The 22396-nt window shown below is 45.0% G+C and overlaps 1 protein-coding gene and 1 non-coding gene across 2 annotated transcripts in view; one reads left to right on the top strand and one right to left on the bottom strand.

Annotated features, from left to right (window-relative positions):
* Positions 1 to 19010, top strand: part of HHIPL2 (HHIP like 2) — a 31715-nt gene extending 12705 nt beyond the window's left edge. Inside the window, exons 6-11 of the mRNA XM_014480804.2 lie at positions 3728 to 3873; positions 9898 to 9979; positions 12926 to 13008; positions 13708 to 14008; positions 17408 to 17441; positions 18672 to 19010. Coding sequence (XP_014336290.2) covers positions 3728 to 3873; positions 9898 to 9979; positions 12926 to 13008; positions 13708 to 14008; positions 17408 to 17441; positions 18672 to 19010 — 985 coding nt within the window. The remainder of the gene's footprint in view (positions 1 to 3727; positions 3874 to 9897; positions 9980 to 12925; positions 13009 to 13707; positions 14009 to 17407; positions 17442 to 18671) is intronic.
* A 116-nt stretch (positions 19011 to 19126) lies between these two features.
* Positions 19127 to 19199, bottom strand: TRNAT-UGU (transfer RNA threonine (anticodon UGU)). Its single transcript has one exon. It is a non-coding gene; the product is annotated as a tRNA-Thr (tRNA).
* Between the last annotated feature and the right edge of the window lie 3197 nt (positions 19200 to 22396).

Here is a 22396-nt window from a genome sequence, read left to right on the forward strand (position 1 = left end):
ATTATAACAGTGATATATAATAATTATTAACATTTTATAATTTAATAATACTATTATTTTACTGTATACATAAGCATACATAATTAAATACATTGTTGCTGTTGTATATTGTTGTAATTGTTGTTAGTATATTGAACTAACTTCTATCTGTTAGACCAGTGAAGAATGGAAAAAAAGTTTTGATTTTTACCTTCACCTATTCCTTCTTTTGCATTGAGAAGGAAATGGCAACCCACTCCAGTGTTCTTGCCTAGAGAATCCCAGGGACGGGGGAGCCTGGTGGGCTGCCGTCTATGCAGTTGCATAGAGTCGGACACGACTGACGTGACTTAGCAGCATTCCTTCTTTGATACTCTTCCTTTCTTTATATAGATTTGAGTTTCTGACTGATATTATTTTTCTTCTCTCAAAAGAACTTCATTTAACATTTCTTGCAAGGTACATGCACTGGTTACAAATTCTCTCAATTTTTGTTTGTCTGAGAAAGTCTTTATTTGTCCTTCATTTCTGAAATATAATTTCACCAGGTACAGGTTGGTGACTTTTTTCTCTAAACACTTTAAATATTTCACTCTGCATTCTTCTTGCTTGCATGGTTTCTGAAGAGAAGTTTGATGTAAATTTTATCTTTGTTCCTCTATACAGAAAGTGCCACCCCTCCATTCCCAGCTTCTTTTCAGCTTTTATTTTTCTTTATGCCTGATTTTCCATAGTTTGAATAAGATCTGCCTATAAGTAATTTTTAAAGAATTTATCCTGCTTTGTATTTCCTGAGCTCCCCAGATTTGTGGTTTAATATCTAACAGTAATTCTGGGAAATTCTGAATAATTATTGTTTCCAATATTTCTTCTGCTCTTCTCTCTCTTTCTTTTCCTTTTGATATTCCTGTTATGCTTATGTTACAACTTTATGTTGTAAAAGAAAAGTTGTTTCACTTTTCTTGGATATTTTGTTCTTTTTTTTTTTTTGGTCAGTCTTTTTTCTCTTTGCTTTCCAGTTTGGAGGTTTCTATTGAGATATTCTCAAACTCAGATTCTTTCTTCAGCTGTGTCCAGTCTACTAATAAGCCTGTCAAAGTGTTTTTTATTTAAATTATGATGTTTTTGATCACTAGCATTTCTTTTTGATTCTTCCTTACAGTTTCTTTATCTCTGCTTACATTGTTCTTGCGTGCTGTCTGCTTTATCCTTAGAGCCCTTAGAGCATGAATCATAGTTGTTTTAAATTCTGAATCTAATAATTCCATCATCCCATGCCACATCCAAATCTGGTTGTGATGTTTGTTCTGTCTCTTCAAACTACCTTTTTTTGCCTTGTAATTTTTTTCCTGATTGCTAGGTATGCACTGGGTAAAAGAAACTGCTGTAAATTGGTCTTTAGCAAAGTGGTGGTGATGTGTGGGGGAGAGGAAGTGTTCTAGTCTTATGATTAGGTCTGAGTTTTTTAGTGAGCCTGTGCCTCTGGACTGGAGAAGGCAATGGCAACCCACTTCAGTACTCTTGCCTGGAAAATCCCATGGATGGAGGAGCCTGGTAGGCTGCAGTCCATGGGGTCACACAGAGTCGGACACGACTGAGCGACTTCACTTTCACTTTTCTTTCATGCATTGGAGAAGGAAATGGCAACCCACTCCAGTGTTCTTGCCTGGAGAATCCCAGGGATGGGGAAGCCTGGTGGGCTGCCGTCTATGCGGTCGTACAGAGTTGGACACGACTGAAGCGACTTAGCAGCAGCAGCAGCAGCAGCCTCTGGACTGTGAACTTCATCAGGGTTTCTCAGTAGCCCCCCTGCCTCCATACACATTTAGGTGGGACAGGACAGCTAGAGTTGGCTAGAGTTAGGTACTTTCTTACCCCAGGTCTGTGAGGTTCTGATAAAATCCTGGCAGGATAGTCTCTGGTTAGTTTCTCCTGAGGACAGACATTTGTTAAGAGAAACAGAAAGCACTGGTGTATTTCAAAATGATTCCTTTCCCCCTTCTCCTGCTGGAAGCACAAGTAGATTTTTCCTGATATTTATTTTGGGAAACTGGTCAAGCTCCTGGAGATAAAACTCACAAAAGTGTAGGGACCCTGGATGGCTGGGCACCCCTGTCTAACTCACGCTTTGTCCATATGGAACTTCTAGCAATTTGTCAATTACATGTTAGGTTTTCCAACCCCAGAACTGATACCTGTGAAGGTTTGTGCTTCTGATTTTCTATAAGTTGTGATTCTCTGTATCTGCCTGCTTGTCTCTCTAATTTTGGGGGCAATGGTTTTCCCTGTGACCTCGCTTCTCTTATGAATCTAAGAAGTTGTTGATTTTTCAGTCTTTTGCTTATTTTAGGATGGTGTGCCGACTTCCAAACTTGTTACATGCTGGACTGGAAACCAGAAGTCCTCTGAAGTGTTCCTTGTGGAGACTTTTAAATACAAATTCAGTTTCTTTAATAGATACAGGCTTGTTGTTTAGATGCTAAGTCGTGTCTGACTCTTTCTGACCATGAAGTGTAGCCTGCCAGGCTCCTCTGTCTATGGGATTTCCCAGGCAAGGATATTGCAGTGGGTTGCCATTTCCATCTCTAGACACAGGCTACTCAGCTTATTTCTTTCTGAGTGAGTCTTTGTAGTCTGCTGTCAAGGAATTTGTCAGATCTTTGGGATTTAATTGTTCTTTATGTTTTCCCCATAACCTCTACCCACCATTTCACCCCCACACATAACAGATATGCAGTGATTTTTAATTGAATTATATGCACTAGAATTACTGTGGGTTGAGCATCTCTGTTTCTATGAAACTTTTCAGCTGATACCCCTGGTTACCCAATTTTCTCTCCCTTTTCTTCTAAAAAACCTTCTTTTAGTTCAGATAGATGGACAGTGGAATACGAAGTAACAACTGCTACTCTACAAATATAATAATAATAATAGCTACTTGTTTTGAGTCCTTACTATATGCTAAGCACATTGGTAATATATGAATATTTACATATGTTATCTTATTTAACCTTAACAATTCTTGCCTATGGTAAATTTTCTTACTATCCACCATTTTATAGATGAGAAAACTGAGGCTTAGAGATGATGAGCAATGATCCAGCTAATAAAAATTAGTCTTTTGTGGTGGTGCAAGCTTCACAGGACACCAAACTCCTCTTACAATAGCAAGTGAGCGTCCCCATCCAGGGCAAGATGGTGTCAGAAATATCTCTGAAGCAGCTTTTTTGATTCCTAAGGGCGGTTAGTTATTGACCTCCTATGGGAGACTCAGTCCTAGTATTCCAGGATTCCCAGATTCTAGGAGGAAAAAAAATATCCTGCCGATACAGTATACTAACGCATATATATGGAATTTAGAAAGATGGTAACAATAACCCTGTGTACGAGACAGCAAAAGAGACACTGATGTATAGATCAGTCTTATGGACTCTGTGGGAGAGGGAGAGGGTGGGGAGAATTGGGAGAATAGCATTGAAACATGTATAATATCATGTATGAAACGAGTCACCAGTCCAGGTTTGATGCATGGTACTGGATGCTTGTGGCTGGTGCACTGGGACAACCCAGAGGGAGGGTAGGGGAGGGAGGAGGGAGGAGGGTTCAGGATGGGGAATGCGGGTATACCTGTGGCGGATTCATTTCGATATTTGGCAAAACTAATACAATATTGTAAAGTTTAAAAAAAAAATATCCTGCCGGGTAGAGATATGGATTCCTAAAATATAAGGTTTTGCTTTTCATCTAGTCGACTTATGGCTTTGCAGGAAGATAGAAAAACCAAGAAATGGAAGAAACAGGACATTTGCCTGGGCAGCACTGAGTCCTGTGCCTTCCCAGGGCTTATCAGCACACACAGCAAGTTTATCATCTCCTTTGGTGAAGATGAAGCAGGTAACAAATGTTAACAGTTTATTGATTTCTGGTTACTGGATCTTAGATAGTCACAGGCATTGTGAACTGAACGTTTATGTTGTTGTTTGGTTGCTAAGTCATGTTCGACTGTTCTGCAACCCCAGGGACCAGTCTGCTCACCAGTCTCCTCTGTCCATGAGATCTCCCAGGCAAGAATACAAGAGTGGGTCACCATTTCCTTCTCCAGGGGATCTTCCTGACCCAGAGGTCAAACTTGCGTCTCCTCCTTGGCAGGTGGATTCTTTACCACTGAGCCACCTGGGAAGCCCCAAACATTTATATAATAATTATCATTGCTGTTGTTATTATTACTCTTATTATTTAAATAGAAACTACCACTTCTTCTATTTTCACTATCGCCCACCTTTTATAATGAACTGGATACTGTTCTAGGCACTTCACATTTTAAAATCTTATTTAGTAATCACGACACCTCCATAATGTAATTATTTTGCTTATTTCACCAATGAGGGAAACAGACTGACTATGCCAACTTATCCCTTCTTGGTTGGCTGTACAGCTCACTGTGAAGGTAGACCAAGGTCTGCACTGTAGTCTGTTCAGTCCTTTGACTGTGAAGGACTGTTCTAATCTGTGATCATACAAATGTAGACAGAGCCAACAGTGGGTATTTATCCTGCTGCTGTTGCCTGGGAGAAAGTACCTCTGATGATCAGCCACTAGCTGGGCTGGGCTCTTCCTGATCCTGCCCAGAGTTTGTTAGGAAACTTCTGTGAATGAGCAAGGGAGAATTTCTTTCTTGAGAGATCTGGGAAAAGGGTAGACAGCTAGGTAGGAGGCTACACACTAGAGCCATTAGACATATGTTAAGGGCATCAGCAGAGCAAGGCATTTGTGCATGTATGAGAGAGAGCGGTGAAGGGAAAGAGGGATTTAGCTTTAATAAATATCCACTCTGTGTTGACCTATATGGGTGGGATGGTGGGGGTGGGAGGAAGATTCAAAAGGGCAGGGATCTTATAGCTGATTCGAAGCTTCCCTGGTGGCTCAGACATTAAAGAATCTACCTGCAATGTGGGAGATTCGAGTTCGATTCCTGGATCTAGAAGCTCTCCTGGAGAAGGAAATGGCAACGTACTCTTGCCTGGAGAATTCCATGGACAGAGGAGCCTGGTGGGCTACAGTCCATGGGGTTGCAAACAGTCAGACATGACTAGGCGACCAACACTTTCACTTTCATAGCTGATTCACATTGCTGTACAGCAGAAGCTAACACAACATTGTAAAGCAATTATATTTCCATTTTGAAAAATATACAATAAAATGGATAACCAACAAGGACCTACTGTTTAGCACAGGGAACCCTGCTCAGTGTGGCAGCCTGGATGGGAGGGAGCTTAGGGGAGAATACATGCATATATATGCATGGCTGAGTCCCTTGCTGTTCACTTGAAACTGTCAATACTATTAATTGGCTCAACATCAATATAAAATAAAAAGTTAAAAACAAAACAAAAGGAAACAAAAAATCCCCGTACAAAACAAACAACGAGAAAACAAATATCCTCAAATTGTTAACTCAGAAAATGAAGTTTTAATTTAAGCTTTATATAAGTTATGTGTCATTTTGAAAGTTAAAGGTTTATTTTGTTTACGTAAGTGGTGACAAGGCCTGTGACCCTTCCGGTATTTGGCATTGCATCTAGCCATGCTCTGAGGCACGGAACAGAACACAGTGATCTCTTAGGGGTCTCTTCCAGACACAGGACTCTCTACTCCTATGGCTTGCTGCTAAGTCGCCTCAGTTATGTCCGACTCTGTGTGACCCCATAGACAGCAGCCCACGAGGCTCCCCCATCCCTGGGATTCTCCAGGCAAGAACAGTGGAGTGGGTTGCCATTTCCTTCTCCAATGCATGAAAGTGAAAAGTGAAAGTGAAGTCGCTCAGTCATGTCCGACTCTTAGCGACCCCATGGACTGCAGCCAACCAGGCTCCTCCATCCATGGGATTTTCCAGGCAAGAGTACCGGAGTGGGATGCCATTGCCTTCTCCACAGGACTCTCTACAAGTGCTAACCAGAGCCTTGATGGTTTCTTCAGTGTTTGGTTTCTTTCCACTCTGACCCAAGGGTGGCTGTACAAAAGCTTCACTTGAGTGGGACATAAAGAAAGCCAGTCAGCAGCTGCACCCTTCCTCTCAGCTAGCTTATGTTTTTTTATTATTATTATTAATTAAAAAAATGTATTTTTGTCCATGCCATATGGCATATGGGATATTAGTTCTCTGGCCAGGGATCAAACCTGCACCTCCTGCATTGGAAGTGAGGAGTCTTAACCACTGGACTGCCAGGGAAGTCCTCAAATAGCTGGTGAGTAGATAGTTTGAGATAAATATTTTATAGAAGCAGATGATATTTTGGAAAATTTAAGCATTCTTAATAGAGAAAAGTCTTTGTGAGTTCCAAATTGGAAATCCAAACATACGAAAAAGGGGAGAAACCACAGGCTCATGTTCAGTGGAAAGTGGATGATGTAAATGAATGTCAGCCATAGGCCATGTCAGCGGTGGGGCCTCTCCCCTGCTGGTGCCCCAAGGAGGCTGGAGCCCTCACAGCCTGGAGACCCCTGGAGGCAGCCTTCCCGGGGTCCCTGGGCTGCCATGTTCTGTGGCTTGTTCCTTTTCAGGAGGCCACAGAAAAGCCAGGTTTTGGTGGCTTGGTTTGTTTAGCCCGTAGACTTGTTGCAGGAGAAAACAAGGCAGTTTTTGAACACCACTCAGTACATCTGGCAAACAAAAGTGTCCTTGGCTGAATTTGATGGAGTGGACTTGCCAAGGTGTTTCCAAGCCAGACTTTGCCCAAAGGGCAGCCCTAAAACCAGGGTGGCTGTTCCCAAGGCAAGTTATTTCCTTCAGAGTTGCGTGCTTTTATGATTTTGCGCAGTGATTCAGATTTTCTGCGTGTGTCAGAGTCTTTGCCATTACTGACACATTTAGAACCGAGTGTGATAAGCCCCGTTTTAGTTGCACCAGAGCTCTGCCCTCACTGTTGCTACAGTTATTTCCTGACTCTTCCAGCCGACACCTGGCACAAATAAATGAGTGAGTAGATGGAGTAAATGGTGGGCGTGGGGCTGTATGGCTGAGTTCTGATGGGTTGGGTTTCTGAATGTCAGTCACGGAAGCACATTCCCAAGAGGGCTGGCTGAGCTCATAATGATTGCAGTAAATTCATATTGCAAATGTTTTGCTTTATATAGCCTGTTACAGTTTTTTGGTGTGTTGTTCTTACCCTAAAATATAGTTCTAAAGGGGCTTCCCAGGTGGCTCAGTGGTAATGAATCAGCCTGGCAATGCAGAAAACATGGGTTCAATTCCTGGGTGGGAAAGATCCCCCTTGGAGGAGGAAATGGCAACTCATTCCACTATTCTTGCTTGGAAAATCCCACAGATGGAGGAGCCTGGCAGACTACAGTTCATGGGGTCACAGAAGAGTCAGACACGACTTAACGACTAAACAACAACAATGCTTTAAAAATGCCAGTTAGACCCTATAGATGAAATTCACATCTAGCATTGTCTTCTAAAAATACAATGGGAAGTCTATGGCATGTTTAGAATATATAATTTACAAAAACTATGGTCATGTGTAGGAATATGCAGTAACACAGGGTTTCCAATTCTTTTAGACCAGAAATTGCATGGTTTGGAAGAACCTGTGCCCAAGGGTGACCTGTGTACATGTTGGTAGACAACTCATTTATCTCATGTCAGCATCACCTTGGATGAGGTGATGGTTTCTAATCAGAGGGGCCAACTGCCTCTAGGGAAAGGTTTGTCCTAACTCCTCAGACCTCCACCCGCCACCACCCCTTACAAGGGGAAGATTATAGGGTCAGTCCACAAAACCAGTCTATTAGGCAGCTGTTACATTGTGTGCAGGGCTCTGTAAAGAACATTAGCCTCACACTTGGCCTCAAACAAATATTAGTCACTGTTCACCACAAATTCAAGGAAGAAGATTGTTTAAATAGCCCAGAGCCGTTTAAAGCTCTAGGCTTTTCCAGTTTGTACCTTGGTAAGATGTTTCCTTCCATAAATCCAGGGGGCTTGCATGAAGCACACAATAGCAAGAGTATTAAATCCACGGTGGTAGGACAGAGATTGTGCCAAGCTCAAAAAGCTATCCCAGTGAACAGAGACATAAGGAAGTAAGAGGAACTGCCGATGATTGAACACTTTCTCACTCAATGTCTAATAATCAGGGGAGGTATTCTTATCTCTCTTTTACAAATGAATAAATAACACGAGGGTTACCCAGGTGGAGAAGTTGCCCAGGGCAATACAGATGGTAACGAGTGTTATCAGAATTCAGACTCAGATTTATCTAGCTGAAGTTGGGCTCATCAACTCTTCACTGTCTCTCATAAGAAACTGTGATAAGAGGTGGAATGAGGTACCTACTATGAGAAGGGAATGGTGTTTTTTGGAGTTCAAACAGGAGAAAATGGGAAAAAACAGGAGGCCTTGTGAAAGAGATGAAGGGAACAGTGGGTAGAGGTGATTTCTTCGGGGTGTGGTAAGACCAAGTTGAGGGACTGAGGAGTGAGGGGAAGATCATGGGAAACAAGGAATCCAGGACTGAAGAAGGTAGAGCTGGAGGACAGAGTGAAGTGAGGGGCAGGGAGCGGGGACCAATGCACTAAAGAAGGGGTGAGTGAAAGTCACTCAGTTGTGTCCGACTCTTTGCAACCTCGTGGACTATACGGTCCATGGAATTCTGCAGGCCAGAATGCTGAAGTGGGTAGCCTTTCCCTTCTCCAGGGGATCTTCACAACCCAGGGATCGAACCCAGCCTTCCCGCATCGTGGGAGCTGAGCCACAAGGGAAGTCCAAGAATACTTGAGTGGGTAGCTATCCCTTCTCCAGTGGATCTTCCTGACCCAGGAATCAAACCAGGGTCTGCTGCATTGCAGACAGATTCTTTACCAACTGAGTTATCAGGGAAGCCCTAAAGAAGGGGCAACAAATAGTCCGTTGGACTGCAAGGAGATGAAACCAATCAATCCTAAAGGAAATCAACCGTGAATATTCACCGGAAGGACTGATGCTGAAGCTCCAATATTTTGGCCACGTGATGCAAAGAGCCGACTCATTGGAAAAGACCCTGATGCTGGGAAAGATTGAAGGCAAAAGAAGACAGGGACAGCAGAGGATGAGATGGTTGGATAGCATCATCGACTCAATGGACACAAGTTTGAGCAAACGCTGGGAGATGGTGAAGGACAGGGAGGCCTGCCATGCTGCAGTCTATGGAGTTGCAGAGTCTGACACGACTTAGTGATTGAACAATGCTGGCCAAAATGATTGTTTGGATTTTTCTGTAAGATGTTATGGAAAGCCTGAATGAACTTTGACCAACTCAGTAATAAGTGGTCTTCAGCCTGTAGCCCGCCTGTCTCTGGGTTTCACAGAGAATCCTTATCAGTACTGAAGAGCTGGGGAGGGAGATGGAGACTCACTGGGGTGAAGTTTCTGAAAGCAAAGTGGTGATAAATGAGATGAGAAGCCTTTGGTTTTTGGAATGTACGGGCTTCCCAGGTGGTGCTAGTAGTAAGGACTTGCCTGCCAATGCAGGAGATGTAAGAGATGCAGGTTTGATCCCTGGGTCGGGAAGATCCACTGGAGGAGGGCATGGTAACCCACTCGAGTATTCTTGCCTGGAGAATCCCATGGACAGAGGAGCCTGGTGGGCTCCAGTCCATAGGGTCACAAAGAGTTGGACATGACTGAAGCAACTTAGCACGCCCAGCAGAAACATGCCTCTACTGGGTGACACTCCAAGGTGGTCTGGGGGCTGAGATGGACTTTCTCCTTGGGGAGCTCACAGTCCTTGAGGCCTCGCCCCAGGTGGGATTCTGGGGACCCCTTCGTGGGGCTCGTGTATTTCAGGGCCACAACCCCCTGGTGATGATTTTCTGTGCGTCTGGCTGTCTGGGCCCAGCCTTGTGTCCTGTCCTGATGGTCTGTTCCTGTTTTCTCAGGGGAGCTCTACTTCTTGGCCACCTCTTACCCCAGTGCCTACGCACCACACGGATCCATTTACAAATTTGTTGACCCATCAAGGTGAGATTTGGGTTCCTTTTCTTCTCAGGTGATTTGGATTAGTCCTTATCTCCATGGCAGATCAGAAACACAGTCCTCACTCCCCAAGAATTACTATCAATAGAAGTGATCAATGAAGCAAATCTTTGCTTTAGATTCAAAGCAGATTGGACTGGTGAAAGTGTAGGACAGTTATGGAATATTTGGGAAATGATCTCTTTGTGGTTGAAAATGAAGATCTTGAGCCTTTATAGGATGACTAGTTGTAGACCTGTGGCTCCTGTCCTGTTGTTTTTTTGGCCACACTGTGCTGCACACTGGATCTTAGTTTCCTGACCAGGGATTAAATTTGTACAGTGAAAGTGTGGAATCTTAACCACTGGATTGCCAAGGAAGTCCCTTGTTTGTTTGTTTTTTTAAAAATATGCTTCTGGAAACTTCTGTCTGGGATCATCTGACAGTGGTGTACAACTCTGACCACCTGAGTAAATATTCCTGCCCTTCCGTGGCTTGGTCTTTGGAAAATACAGTTGGCCCTCCATATCTGTGGGTCCCATGTCTGTGGATTCAACCAACTGTGGACCAAAAATATTTTGAAAACTTCTGGAAAGTTACAAAAAAGCAAAAGTTGAATTTGCCATGCCTTGGCAACAATTTCTGTAATATTTGCAATTATATTTACAACTATTTGCATAGCATTTGCATTCTTAGGTATCATGAGTAATCTGGAGATGATTTAAAGTATACAGGAGGATGTGTAGGTTCTATGCAAATACTCCATCATTTTATATGGAGGACTCGTGCATCACTAGGTTTTGGCATCTGCACAGTCTTGGACCAGTCCCAGGAGAGTCCCAGAAGCAGCTGTATCTTCAACTGTCAGGATTCTCTGTGTCTCCACCTGATTGTTTCCAGAATTCAGGGACAGCGTTTATTCACTTGGTGAACTCTATGATGTGTAACTCTGCTTCTCTGCCCACCTCTCTCAGGGACTAACCAGCCTTCAACTCATCTGGCAAAAGCCAAACTACCACTTCCCATTTGTGAGGTTTTGGAGTATGTGTCCATATCTGTCCCTGGGAGAGTGATGCGGGGTATCCATCCTGAGAGCTCTGGGCAGTGAACTGTATTTATTATTATCTCAGGATTCTTACCCAAAGCAAGAAAGTCTCCCCACAAATCAGCCTGAAGGTAGACCTGCCAAGGAGGACTTCCCTTGAGGCTTATGTTACCATATCTGGGGTAGTTCAGAGGACATTTGGCAGCTCAGTCCAGCCACTGGTGAGGGCTCAGAAGCCCAGCCTAGCTCAGTTCCTCTTGGCAATAAGGCTCCCTTTAGGTGTTCTCAGAAGTTCCCGGAAGGGGCTTTGTCCTCAAGATTGTGCCTGGGGCCTCTCCTGATGGGGGAAGGGTTTCCAGGGTGAGTTAGGGACTGAGCTGTCTCCACTGCTGCGTCTCCTCCATGCAGATCTCCTGTGATCTGGGGTTGGAGCAAACCCAGGGTCTTTAAAGTGCTTCCGGTGACTGACAGAGACTGTGTGTGGGAGTTTTCTGCTCTTTCTATCAACCTCTTTCACACAACAGGTGTGTGAATCCCTTCTTCTTTCCTCTGAAAGTTTCCTGATTAGGTTAGGGGATAATTTAACTTACTTCTGGCAGCAAGAGAGGTCAGTCATAAGGCAACTGTGAAGGCTGTTCCACCTAGAAGACATTGACATTTATCCAGGCATTTCTGTGTCCCAGGCACCATGCTGTGCATGCAGCCTGATATTCAATGCTGACAGAACCCTAGCGAGACAGGGTGACACCCTCAATCTGCAGGTTAGAGTAACTGAGCCTTACTACCTTCAATTGCTTGCCCGAGGTAGAGCTAGTTAGAGGGGCCAGAGGATGGGAACACATCCATCTTTCTGGATCAAAGTCTTTTCAGCGCCGCCCATTCAGTTCAGTTATAATGATGACTTGAATTGTTGAGACTTTAAAAAAAAAAAAAAATTCTGTAGCAGTGGATCCCGATTCTGCTCTGTTTAATTCTTTAGCCCATCTTTGCACTAAATGCACCCATCCCAGCTGGGTATGAATGCTGAATGCTGGGTATGAATCTTGGCTTTGCCACCAAGTAGCTGGAAATGTTCCTAGTCTGCAAAGCCCCTTTTATTTCAGAAGATGCAGTCGGGGACAGCAGTTTAAGAATCAAAATACTAGGAGGCAGAGGGGCTGGCATTACTTAAGGGGCTGTGCAGTGAGTATCTGAAGAGATTTTCCTTAGGGAATCGCCACTGCCATCAGAGCAGAGGCAGAGCGTCATTCTCCTCCTTATCACCATCACTCCCATCCTTACCCACAGAGCTTTTGTATGTGCTGACCACTGCTCCGGGTGTTTTTCAAAATCTCATTTAAAAAACAATTTAGGACTTCCCTGGTGGTCCAGTGGTTAAGACTCCGTGTTTCTACCGCAAGGGGCATGAATTCAATCCCCTGATCCCCTGATCAGCGAAGTTCCATATGCCACACAGTGTGGCCAAAAAATACCCCCAAAACCAAACCAACCTCCCGAAATAACAATAACAACAAGTTATCCATTCATCACTTCTGGTGTGCCAAGCACACAGTTCTTAGTTAATCCTCCCCATCTCCCTGTGAGGATGGTGCTATTGTTTTTTCTACGTTATAGTTGCGAAAGTTGAAACTCAGCAAGGCTTGCCCATGGTCCCTAGGACTTGAACCCTGCTCTCTGTTGCCATGGCCCTGCCCCAACCCCCTCCGCACACTGCCCCCCAACGGCCTGCAGTGTCCCTGTGATGTCTGTGTCCTTCCTCCTCTCCACCTGAGCTCACTGAAGATTCCCTGCTTCACCTGTCCCACCCCTGTGGGGAGGGGAAGACTGGCCTCCGTTCTTACAACTCTGTACCTATTTCCTGGTTCCGTCTTCAGTCTTGTGTCCTCACTTTTTCCATCTGTTTTCAGGAGAGCACCTCCAGGCAAATGCAAGTACAAACCAGTGCCGGTGAAAACCAGGAGTAAGCGGGTCCAGTTCAGGCCGCTCGCCAGTGAGTCCATGTTTGTCTTTAGGCTCAGGCCTTGGCATCGAGGCACTGGCCACAGTGCCCCGTGCAAACAGCTGCCATCCCGGGGTGGCAGGTCCTATCTTCTCACCTACGGCTTATCCTCTGGGTGAGGACTAGGGCCTGTGGCTCGTCTGCATGTCTTGGTTGTGCACCAGGGGGCAGCACGTGCTGCCCTTCATTCATTCATTCAGTCCATTCATTCATTCAGTCGTTCATGTATTCATTCTTTCATTTAGTACTTTACAGCAGTCCTGTGCTAATCCCGGGGGGTAGATGCACCAGTAACTTGACCTGTGGGAGTTTAGAGCCGAAGAAGAGGGGGGCAGGTAGTACAGGCAAGTGAAGAAATAAAAGAACACTAAGATTCTGGCTAGAAGGATGTCCAGGGGTCTGAGAGGGCCCCGAGAGTGAGGACCTCTTCCTTGGGGTAGGGTGGGGAGTCAGGAAAGACTTTTGGAAAAGAGGTGCTGTCTTAAGGGCACTATTCTACAGGTATGCATTACTGGAGTTATCCCATTACAAAAGTCATCTCTTTAGATCAAGGCCAGGGAATTAAACATATTAATTTCAAAAGAATTTATATTCAAGAACCCTCAAGTGGGCATAGGATTCCTGGGTGGCACTTTCCTTACAGCTGCTTTCCAGGACTAATATTTCTCCTAAATTAATGCTCATTTCCAGAGATGGTCTTGGACTTGCTAAAGGAGCAGTCTGAGAAAGCTGCTAGAAAAATGTCCAGGGCAACTTTAGCTTCCAGTCCAAACCGGGCCTCATCTCAGAAAGACTCCTTCAAGAAGCCAGCTTCTCCCACAAGCAGCCGGAAGACATCTCCAGGGCCTGGTGCAAAGAAGAGAGCCAGGGTGTGGTCCCCAGGCCCCCAGGGGAAGAGGAAAGGGATCCCCAAACGCCCCAGTGGCATAGCCAGGCAGGCCGCACAGCACAGACGAGCTGGCAGAAGTCTCCCTCCGCCTCTTCCGTCAAGGTGGCCGCTCAGGGGACCAGAACCACCTCACCACGTGGAAGCTGCTGCTGCTGAACCTGACTTTAGACGTGCGGGAAGCCGGGGGTGGAGGTGGGAGCCGGCAGAGAGAGCCTGAGTTAGGGTGGCCGGGTCGTCCTCTCCCCACGTCTTGCCAGCTGAACGGATGCTCCTTGTCTGCTGCTGCTGGGAGACCAATCCCCACCTGGCCAGGGCACCTTGATAATCATGTGCACTAGTCTGTAAGCCTGCTTCAAATCCCACTGCATGTTTCCATTTTGCTTTGTAAGTGCCTGTGGCCAACAGTGATACATCAACACGGGCTCAAATGGACATATATCCTTTGAGCTCCTTGATGTTTGTCTGGCGTTAAGAAATCTGACGTGCCTCACCAGTTTGCCTTAAGAACCATGTCTCTCCCATGCTTCCTCCCAGCTCTAAGAGGAGGCCTGTAGTGGCAAGTTCCCAAGGGGAACCCCTTTAAAGCGGTCATCTCCTTTGCCCTCATTGAAGCTCAGGGTCTGAATAAGGGCAGGTCCTATTCTGTACCTCCGGCGACTACTGTTTTGCCCTGGCAAATAGCATAATAAAGGTGATTCCATTGTGCCTACCTGTTGTGTGCTGAGTTTATACAAATTTTCTGAAACCTCGAAACTTTGCATCATGTGTGTGGCCATATAACTTATGTTGAAGATGAGGAAAGTGAGACTTGGTGAGGTTAAGCGGTGTGCCCGAGACCATAGTAGTAAGGGGACAGTCAACTGTTCAGCTGGACTTGAACCAATGCCCCGGTCTGCCTCCTGTGAGCTTGCCTCCCTCTAGGGCCCCCAATGAGGATAGGTGGCTTTTAACCAGGTATTTGAAGAATGAAAGCGCTGAGAGAAGAAATGATCCCTGTCTTCAAGAAGTTCTCCAAGTTCTGCAAAGCATCCAGAACAGTATAGGCAATTTGACTTAAGCAGAACAAACCCCAAAAATGCCAGGGTTGTTAAGGACTTTTAGAGGTCATGTGATTCCTGCTTTAGATGAGGTTGAATATATTCCGGACAGATTATTTTAGGCTTCCAAAGAAATAGATTCCATTTTTTTCTTTAGCAATCTCCATTCGTGGGGTAACCTAACCTAATATAAATACACCAAACCTCTCTCTTTCTCTTTTTTCTCCTTTATTAAAGATGTAAAATACTGGTCATCATTTTCTGAAGACCATTTTTAGATCATCTCTTAGCTATCTTGGCTTCCCAGTTGACTCAGTGGCAAAGAGTCTGCCTGCCAATGCAGGGGCCGCAGAAGACATGAGTTTGATTCCTGGACCAGAAAGATCCTCTGAAGGAGGAAATGGCAATTCACTCTGGTATTCTTGCCTGGGAAATCCCATGGACAGAGGAGTCTGGTGAGCTACAGTCCATGGGGTCACAAAGAGTTGGACACAACTGAGTGACTGAGCATGCACGCATGCACGTGTCCACCTTCCTTTACCCCATCTCATGGTTTTGCTCTGCTTTACTTTCGCTTACCTTTGTAGCTCTTATGAACACTTTTGCTGACTGAAAAAAATTGCACGGATGAAAGTTGAGCATTATATTTTATTTGGCAGGCTTTTATAGCTCAGGATAGCAGCCTCTCAGATAGCTCTGAGTGACTGTTCCCAAGAGGTAAGGGAGGAGCCAGGGTTTATAGGAGTTTTTGTTGAAAACAGATGAACAACATGTGGTTGAGCATCAAAAGATTAATGCTGATTACACACAAAAATGCACATCTCATGTTAAAGATCTCAATGCTTTTCTATGTATGGGAAGATGCAAAAGAGTCTGGGTTTATTGAAATTACTCCTTAGATATGCCTCTTAACTATCTACAGCCAATATCTTGTTTTTCTCCAACCTGAATTCCTCTGAAGGTGCACCGTCAGGGGTGTCTGCAGTGGCTGATGGCTGGATGGCCACAGCATCGCTTGTTTACTGAAATGGCAGGTGATGTTCTTTGTATATACTCTCTAGGATATTTGTACACACTCTCTAGGATAAAAATGAATTTCAGGTCTGACCAACCCTGACATTTTACACTTTTAGCTTCTGAGATGAAGACACCAACGAAAGGATGGGAGGGTTTACACTCTGCATCATTTTGTTAAAAGATGGCTGAAAATCTTGCTTCAGTTCAGGGAGACTGGATCTAACCTTTGGAACAAATATATGCGCTCACGCTGTCTCACTTTTTTCCCTGAACAATCTTTCTTTAAAGACGTGTGTGTCTGGCCCTATTTAATGCATATGAATGCAAAAATGTTCAACCGAATGTTAGCAAACGGAATCCAACAATACATAAGAAAGATCATTACAATAGGATCAAGTTGGATTCACTCCAGAGTTGTAAGGACGGTTTAACATATGTAGACCAATCAATGTGATACACCACATTAATAAAAGAAAAGACAAAAACCGTATGATTATCTCAGTGCCTGCTCAGTTACTCAGTTGAGTCTGACTCTTGTGACCCCATGGACTGTAACCCCCCAGGCTCCTCTGTCCATGGGATTTCTCAGGCAAGAATGCTGGAGTGGGTTGCCATTTCCTACTCCAGGGGATTTTCCTAACCCAGGGATTGAACCTCTGTCCCCTGTATTGGCAGGCAGATTCTTTACCGCTGAGCAACCTGGAAAGTCCTGATTATCTCAACAGGTGCAGAAAAAGCATTTGATGGAATTCAACATCCATTCATGATAAGAATCTCTCACCAAAGTGGTTATAGAGAGAACCTATCTCAACAAAAGCCATTTATGACAAACCCACAACCAACATGATAATGTAAAAACCTGAAAGCCTTCCTGCTAAATTCAGGAACAAGACAAGGATTAATCACTTCTATTCAAGACAGTATCGGAAGTTCTAGCCACAGCAGTCAGGCTAGAAAAAGAAATGAAAGGTATCCACGTTGGAAGGGATGAGGTAAAATTGTCATTATTTGCAGATGACATGATCTTCTATACACAGAACCTTAAAGACTCCACACAAAAATCATTAGAACTAAGAAATGAAAGGGGGAGGGATAAATTAGGAGCATGAGATTAACAGATACAAACTACATAAAACAAAAAAACAAGAAACAAAAAAACAGGTTTCTGTGCACCTGAAAATAAAGCAATATTTTAAATCAACTATACTTAAAACAAAAAAAGGTTATGGTCTGAAAGTGTTTCGAGTCCTGAGGGAAAGGTGTTTAAGAGTTCATGTGTCTAAGCACAGGACCACATCCATCAAATTCAAGGCCTTCTGAACACAACTTTTCAACAGGAGGATAGTGGATCTAGAGACGGGAGCTGAATAGGTGCCCTGAAATGCTTGGGAACCTGGGGGAGAGGCAGGGTATTCCTCTCTGGCCAATTGGCTTTGTTTTCTGGAAGATGGCTGGCAATGCCCATGAACTTTCACAAAGGGGTAAGTAAGTAAGTGTCACTGAGCTGTGTCTGACTCTTTTCGACCCCATGGACTATAGCCCATCAGACTCCTCTGTCCATGGGATTTCCCAGGCAAGAACACTGGAGTGGGTTGCCATTCTTGTCTCCAGGGGATCTTACAGACCCAGGTATTGAATCTCGGTCTCCTGCATTGCAGGCAGATTGTTTACCGTCTAAGCCACCAGGGAAATCTAAATAACCAATTAAAGATGAGTGTGTTTTTCTAGAGCTAACATCTTGGGAACTAAGATAGAAATTCTTACAGTTACATCATTCTCAAAATGAACCCAGTTTAAGAAATACATTCTCTTGTTTTTTGTGGAGTTTAAGATTACGTTAGGGAGGTATGTAATTTCAGCTCAACCAGTGCCATGGTTACTGCTTGCCAGGCACAGTACCCGCTCTGGGAGACCCAGAGATGAAAGGTTTACCTGGCATGAGCACAGGTTAAGAATTAACTTGAACTCAAGGTCACAGGATTCTGCACCATCCAACAGAAATGAGAGCTGCAAATGGAAGCTACACTTGTAACTAAAATTTTTCTGTTTCTAATTTTTCTCATTTTTCATTAAAAATAGGTAAAAGCAATGCAACTATGTATTTTAGTTAACTCAATATATTACATGGATGTGAATTTCAGCAAGCTCCTGGAGATGGTGAAGGACAGGGAAGCCTCCAGGGCACCTGCTGCAGTCCATGGGGTCGCAGAGTCAGACACAACTGAGCGACTGAACAACAATATATGACAGCTTTATACCAATATGTAATCAATGAAAAGTTACTAACGGGATAGTTCTCTTTTTCTGTGCTAAATTTTCTAAATCCAACGTGTAATTTATGCTTTCAGCACATCTCAGTCCTGAATATCCACATTTCAGGCACTCAGTCAAGGGCCACAGGTGGCTAGTGGCTTCCTTACAAACAATCCTTTACCAAGAAATGGTGGGTGGAGAGAATCATATATTCAGAAAAGGCTCTCCCGACTTTAAAAGCCACACGGCATTCTGCAATTCAGGGAAAAAAAACGGAGACATAGGACCGGCTGCAAAACTTGGCTTCCCAAGCAGACCGGGACTGTTTATTTTTGGGAGTCGCTCCCCCTTCCTCTCCAAGGGGTAGGGCTGGGCTCCGAAGCCCGGGCTGCCACGTGTCATCACAGCGCCGGCCTCGGTCCAGGCCACGCTGGCCACACTCTGAGTCCCGGGAATAGGCTCAGAACGCACAAGCCGGCCGCGGACAGGCGAGTGGGCGCTTAGCCATAGCGCCGCCCGCCGGCTGCGCGGCGCAACTGCAGGCGCAACTCCGCCTCCGGGCGCGCCCCGCCCGCGGCGGAGTGCCGGACGCCAGCCGCCCCCCTGCCCTTTTGTGGCTCAGTACTAGTCTGATTTTGCAGAGCTTGAGAACAAACCTCTGGAGCCTCGCGCCTGCTTTTCGGGAGCTTGGGCCCCAGGTCCTGGTAGCGCCGCGTCCCCGAGGACCGCTATTCCTTTTCCTGCTCTTTGTTGCATTCCGGTATTTTCTCTTCCGGGTCATTTCTAAAGCACAGTAAAGCATGTCAGGAGCAGTTACTTTTAATCCTGCAAGAAGTAACGTTTTCAGAAACCATTTTGTATTTTGGGGCATATTTACAACGGGACGATTTTAAAAATGATAAGACCGCGTGAGAGGCCCCAGCGAGGATCGAACTCGCGACCCCTGGTTTACAAGACCAGTGCTCTAACCACTGAGCTATGGAGCCTCCTTGCTACCTGGCGCGTTATAATTCAGGGACATTGGAAACAATACTGCTTTCTGGCAGTGGAAAATAGTTTAGCCTGTGCATCCTCTATCAATGGCAATTACGAAAACAACATAAGTAGAAAAAATCCGTTCTCAAAATCGTGTGTTTAGGATTACGAATCACTAAATCATACCTATGATAAGTTATAGATACAGGTAAATGCTGGAAGGGAAAAAGCAAAAATAGTGTCCTGATATTACTAGCGGTACTTTTACATCTTAAAAGAGTCTCCAATCTGTTGTTTATATGACAATTTGTATCATGTTTCACACTTACAGGGAAGTTGTAGTGTTCTTATTAAGTTATTGACTATGGATGAATTAATTGATTCAACACATATTTATTATGTACTTACATACTATTCAGGCTTTATTTTTCTGGGCTCCAAAATCACTACAGATGGTGACTGCAGCCATGAAATTAAAAGACACTTACTCCTTGGAAGGAAAGTTATGACCAACCTAGATAGCATATTCAAAAGCAGAGACATTACTTTGCCAACAAAGGTCCGTCTAGTCAAGGCTATGGTTTTTCCAGTGGTCATGTATGGATGTGAGAGTTGGACTGTGAAGAAGGCTGAGCGCCGAAGAATTGATGCTTTTGAACTGTGGTGTTGGAGAAAACTCTTGAGAGTCCCTTGGACTGCAAGGAGATCCAACCAGTCCATTCTGAAGGAGATCAGCCCTGGGATTTCTTTGGAAGGAATGATGCTAAAGCTGAAACTCCAGTACTTTGGCCACCTCATGCGAAGAGTTGACTCATTGGAAAAGACTCTGATGCTGGGAGGGATTGGGGGCAAGAGGAGAAGGGGACGACAGAGGATGAGATGGCTGGATGGCATCACTGACTCGATGGACGTGAGTCTGAGTGAACTCTGGGAGTTGGTGATGGACAGGGAGGCCTGGTGTGCTGCGATTCATGGGGTCGCAAAGAGTCGGACACGACTGAGCGACTGATCTGATCTGATCTGATCTGATACATACTATTAGACATTAGAGTAAGTAAAGCTTGTCCCTGCTCTTTTTTAAAACGATTTGGATAATGAAACGATGCCTTATTTCCTTTTGCTTAATTATTTACTGAAGGCATGAAATCATGCTGGCAGCAGGAGGATCACGCGCTCCCAGTGGTCTGCGGGCTTCTCTCCCTTATACCTCCTTCAGGCTTCTGCTTACCTTTCGCAACAAGACCCTCCCACCCCTTACTTAAAGCTGCGCCGTCTTCCTTATCTGCCCTTTTGCCCCATGCCACTTACCTAACCTTTCCTACTAGATAATGTGCTTACTATTATGTTTATTATTTCTCCAGGTTAGGATGTTGGTTCTTTGAGGCCAAGGGTTTTTGTTTTACTCCCTGCTGTATTCCTAACACCCAGAATAGTGTCTAGCACACAGTAGGTGCTCAATAAATGCTGAGCAAATGACATCTACGATGACATTCATTCTGTGAGCCAGCAGAAATCAGGAAGCTGCTTTGGGAGACGTCTTCTCATCATCCTCCCTTACTTCCAAGGCCTCTCCATCCAAGTTGGAATTTTGTAACATCCTTCATTTTCCTGTGCTTCATCCAGCCCAGAATTTCACATGATGAACTCTGTATATAAGTTAAATAAGCAGGGTGTCAATATACAGCCTTGACTTACTCCTTTCCCAATTTTGAACCAGTCCCTTGTTCCATGTCTGGTTCTAACTGTTGCTTCTTGACCTGCAGATAGATTTCTCATGTGACAGGTAAGGTGGTCTGATATTCCCATCTCTTGATGTTTTATGGTTGGCCTCAGAACGGTCATGGCACTAGTGAGTGTATAATGAGGCTCAAGGTCCAGCGGAATTTGAATCTTCCACAATCTTGCACCTAGTTGGTTCTAACCAGTTTTGGTCGCATCCTGTGGCCATATCATTCTTTTCAAGGTTGTGCCCTGCCTCCTTCCCTCCTGTTCCACCTCCATTCCCTTGATCCTGTGCTGTCTCTGGCAAGTGGAGCTTCACCAGCGGTTTTCACCTGCACCAACCCTCCTCATAGCCCCGGTGAATAGCATGTGCGGGCAGTCACAATGGGATGTGATAGAAAAAAGGCCCCTCTCCTCTCAACTCTAACTTTTGAGCTGTAGGATAAAGGACATAAAGATGAAGGATGAGATGAAAAGAAGGGTCAGGAGGGTGGGCATCCTGTAAAGAGTTTAATTTGCTCATAAGTAGTCTGGTGTTAGAGAAACAAGTGTAAGGAGGTTTTATATTTAATTTTTACATCACTTCTTCCTTCTCTTGACCACCCCCCCACTACTTTATCAAGCCCCTGGTGGCTCAGTTGGTAAAGAATCTGCCTGCAATGCAGGAGACCTGGTTTCAATTCCTGGGTTGGAAAGATTCTCTGGAGAAGAGAACAGCTACCCACTCCATTATTCTGGCCTGGAGAATTCCATGGACAGAGGAGACTGGCAGGCTATAGTCCATGGGGTCACAACTTTCACTTTCAGTTTGGTATTAGAGAAACAAGTGTATGGAAGTTTTATATTTAATTTTATGTCCCTTCCTCCTTCTCCTGACGCCCTTTATCAAGCCCTTTCACCACCTGTAAAATGGAGTTGATCATTTTGGCTCTATCCTGGAGCACTTTGGGGAATTCAACACAATTGAGAACTTGACCCTGGGCAGAGATCGTGAAGTGCCAGCTGCAAACATGACAGACGTTGTGCTTCATGGGCTGAACATTCCCAGAGGAGAACATCTCAGGGAGAGATTCCAGCTTGAGGCACTGCGAAGTGGCGGAAGGCATCCCAGGCCCAGTTTGAGTGGAGAGAGAGGAGGAGATGGAAGCGGAAGTCCCTTGGCTGTGCTCTCTGTTCTTTCTGCTGTAAGGCAGCACTCTGCAGGGCAGGCAGCTTGCCTTGCTTGCCCATCCGCAAGCTCTCCTTTCTCTCCAGCTGCGAGGGGCTGAGTCCCTTGCATCGCGGTGGGGGAAGGGGAACAGGACCGAGCCCGGTGGCTCAGCACCTGCCCGGGCATCCATCGGTTCTTCTGCACCGTCCTGAGCATCATTGTCCCGCATCCGCTGTCCAGGGAGCAGGCCTTATTCCAGCGTATCCACAGTCAGACTCAAGGTCAGAGCATGTGCGGTTCAAGGGTCAGGGTGGACTTTCAAGTTCAATTAGCCTG

This window comes from Bos mutus, chromosome 16, assembly GCF_027580195.1.
Source record: "Bos mutus isolate GX-2022 chromosome 16, NWIPB_WYAK_1.1, whole genome shotgun sequence".
NCBI lineage: Eukaryota > Metazoa > Chordata > Mammalia > Artiodactyla > Bovidae > Bos > Bos mutus.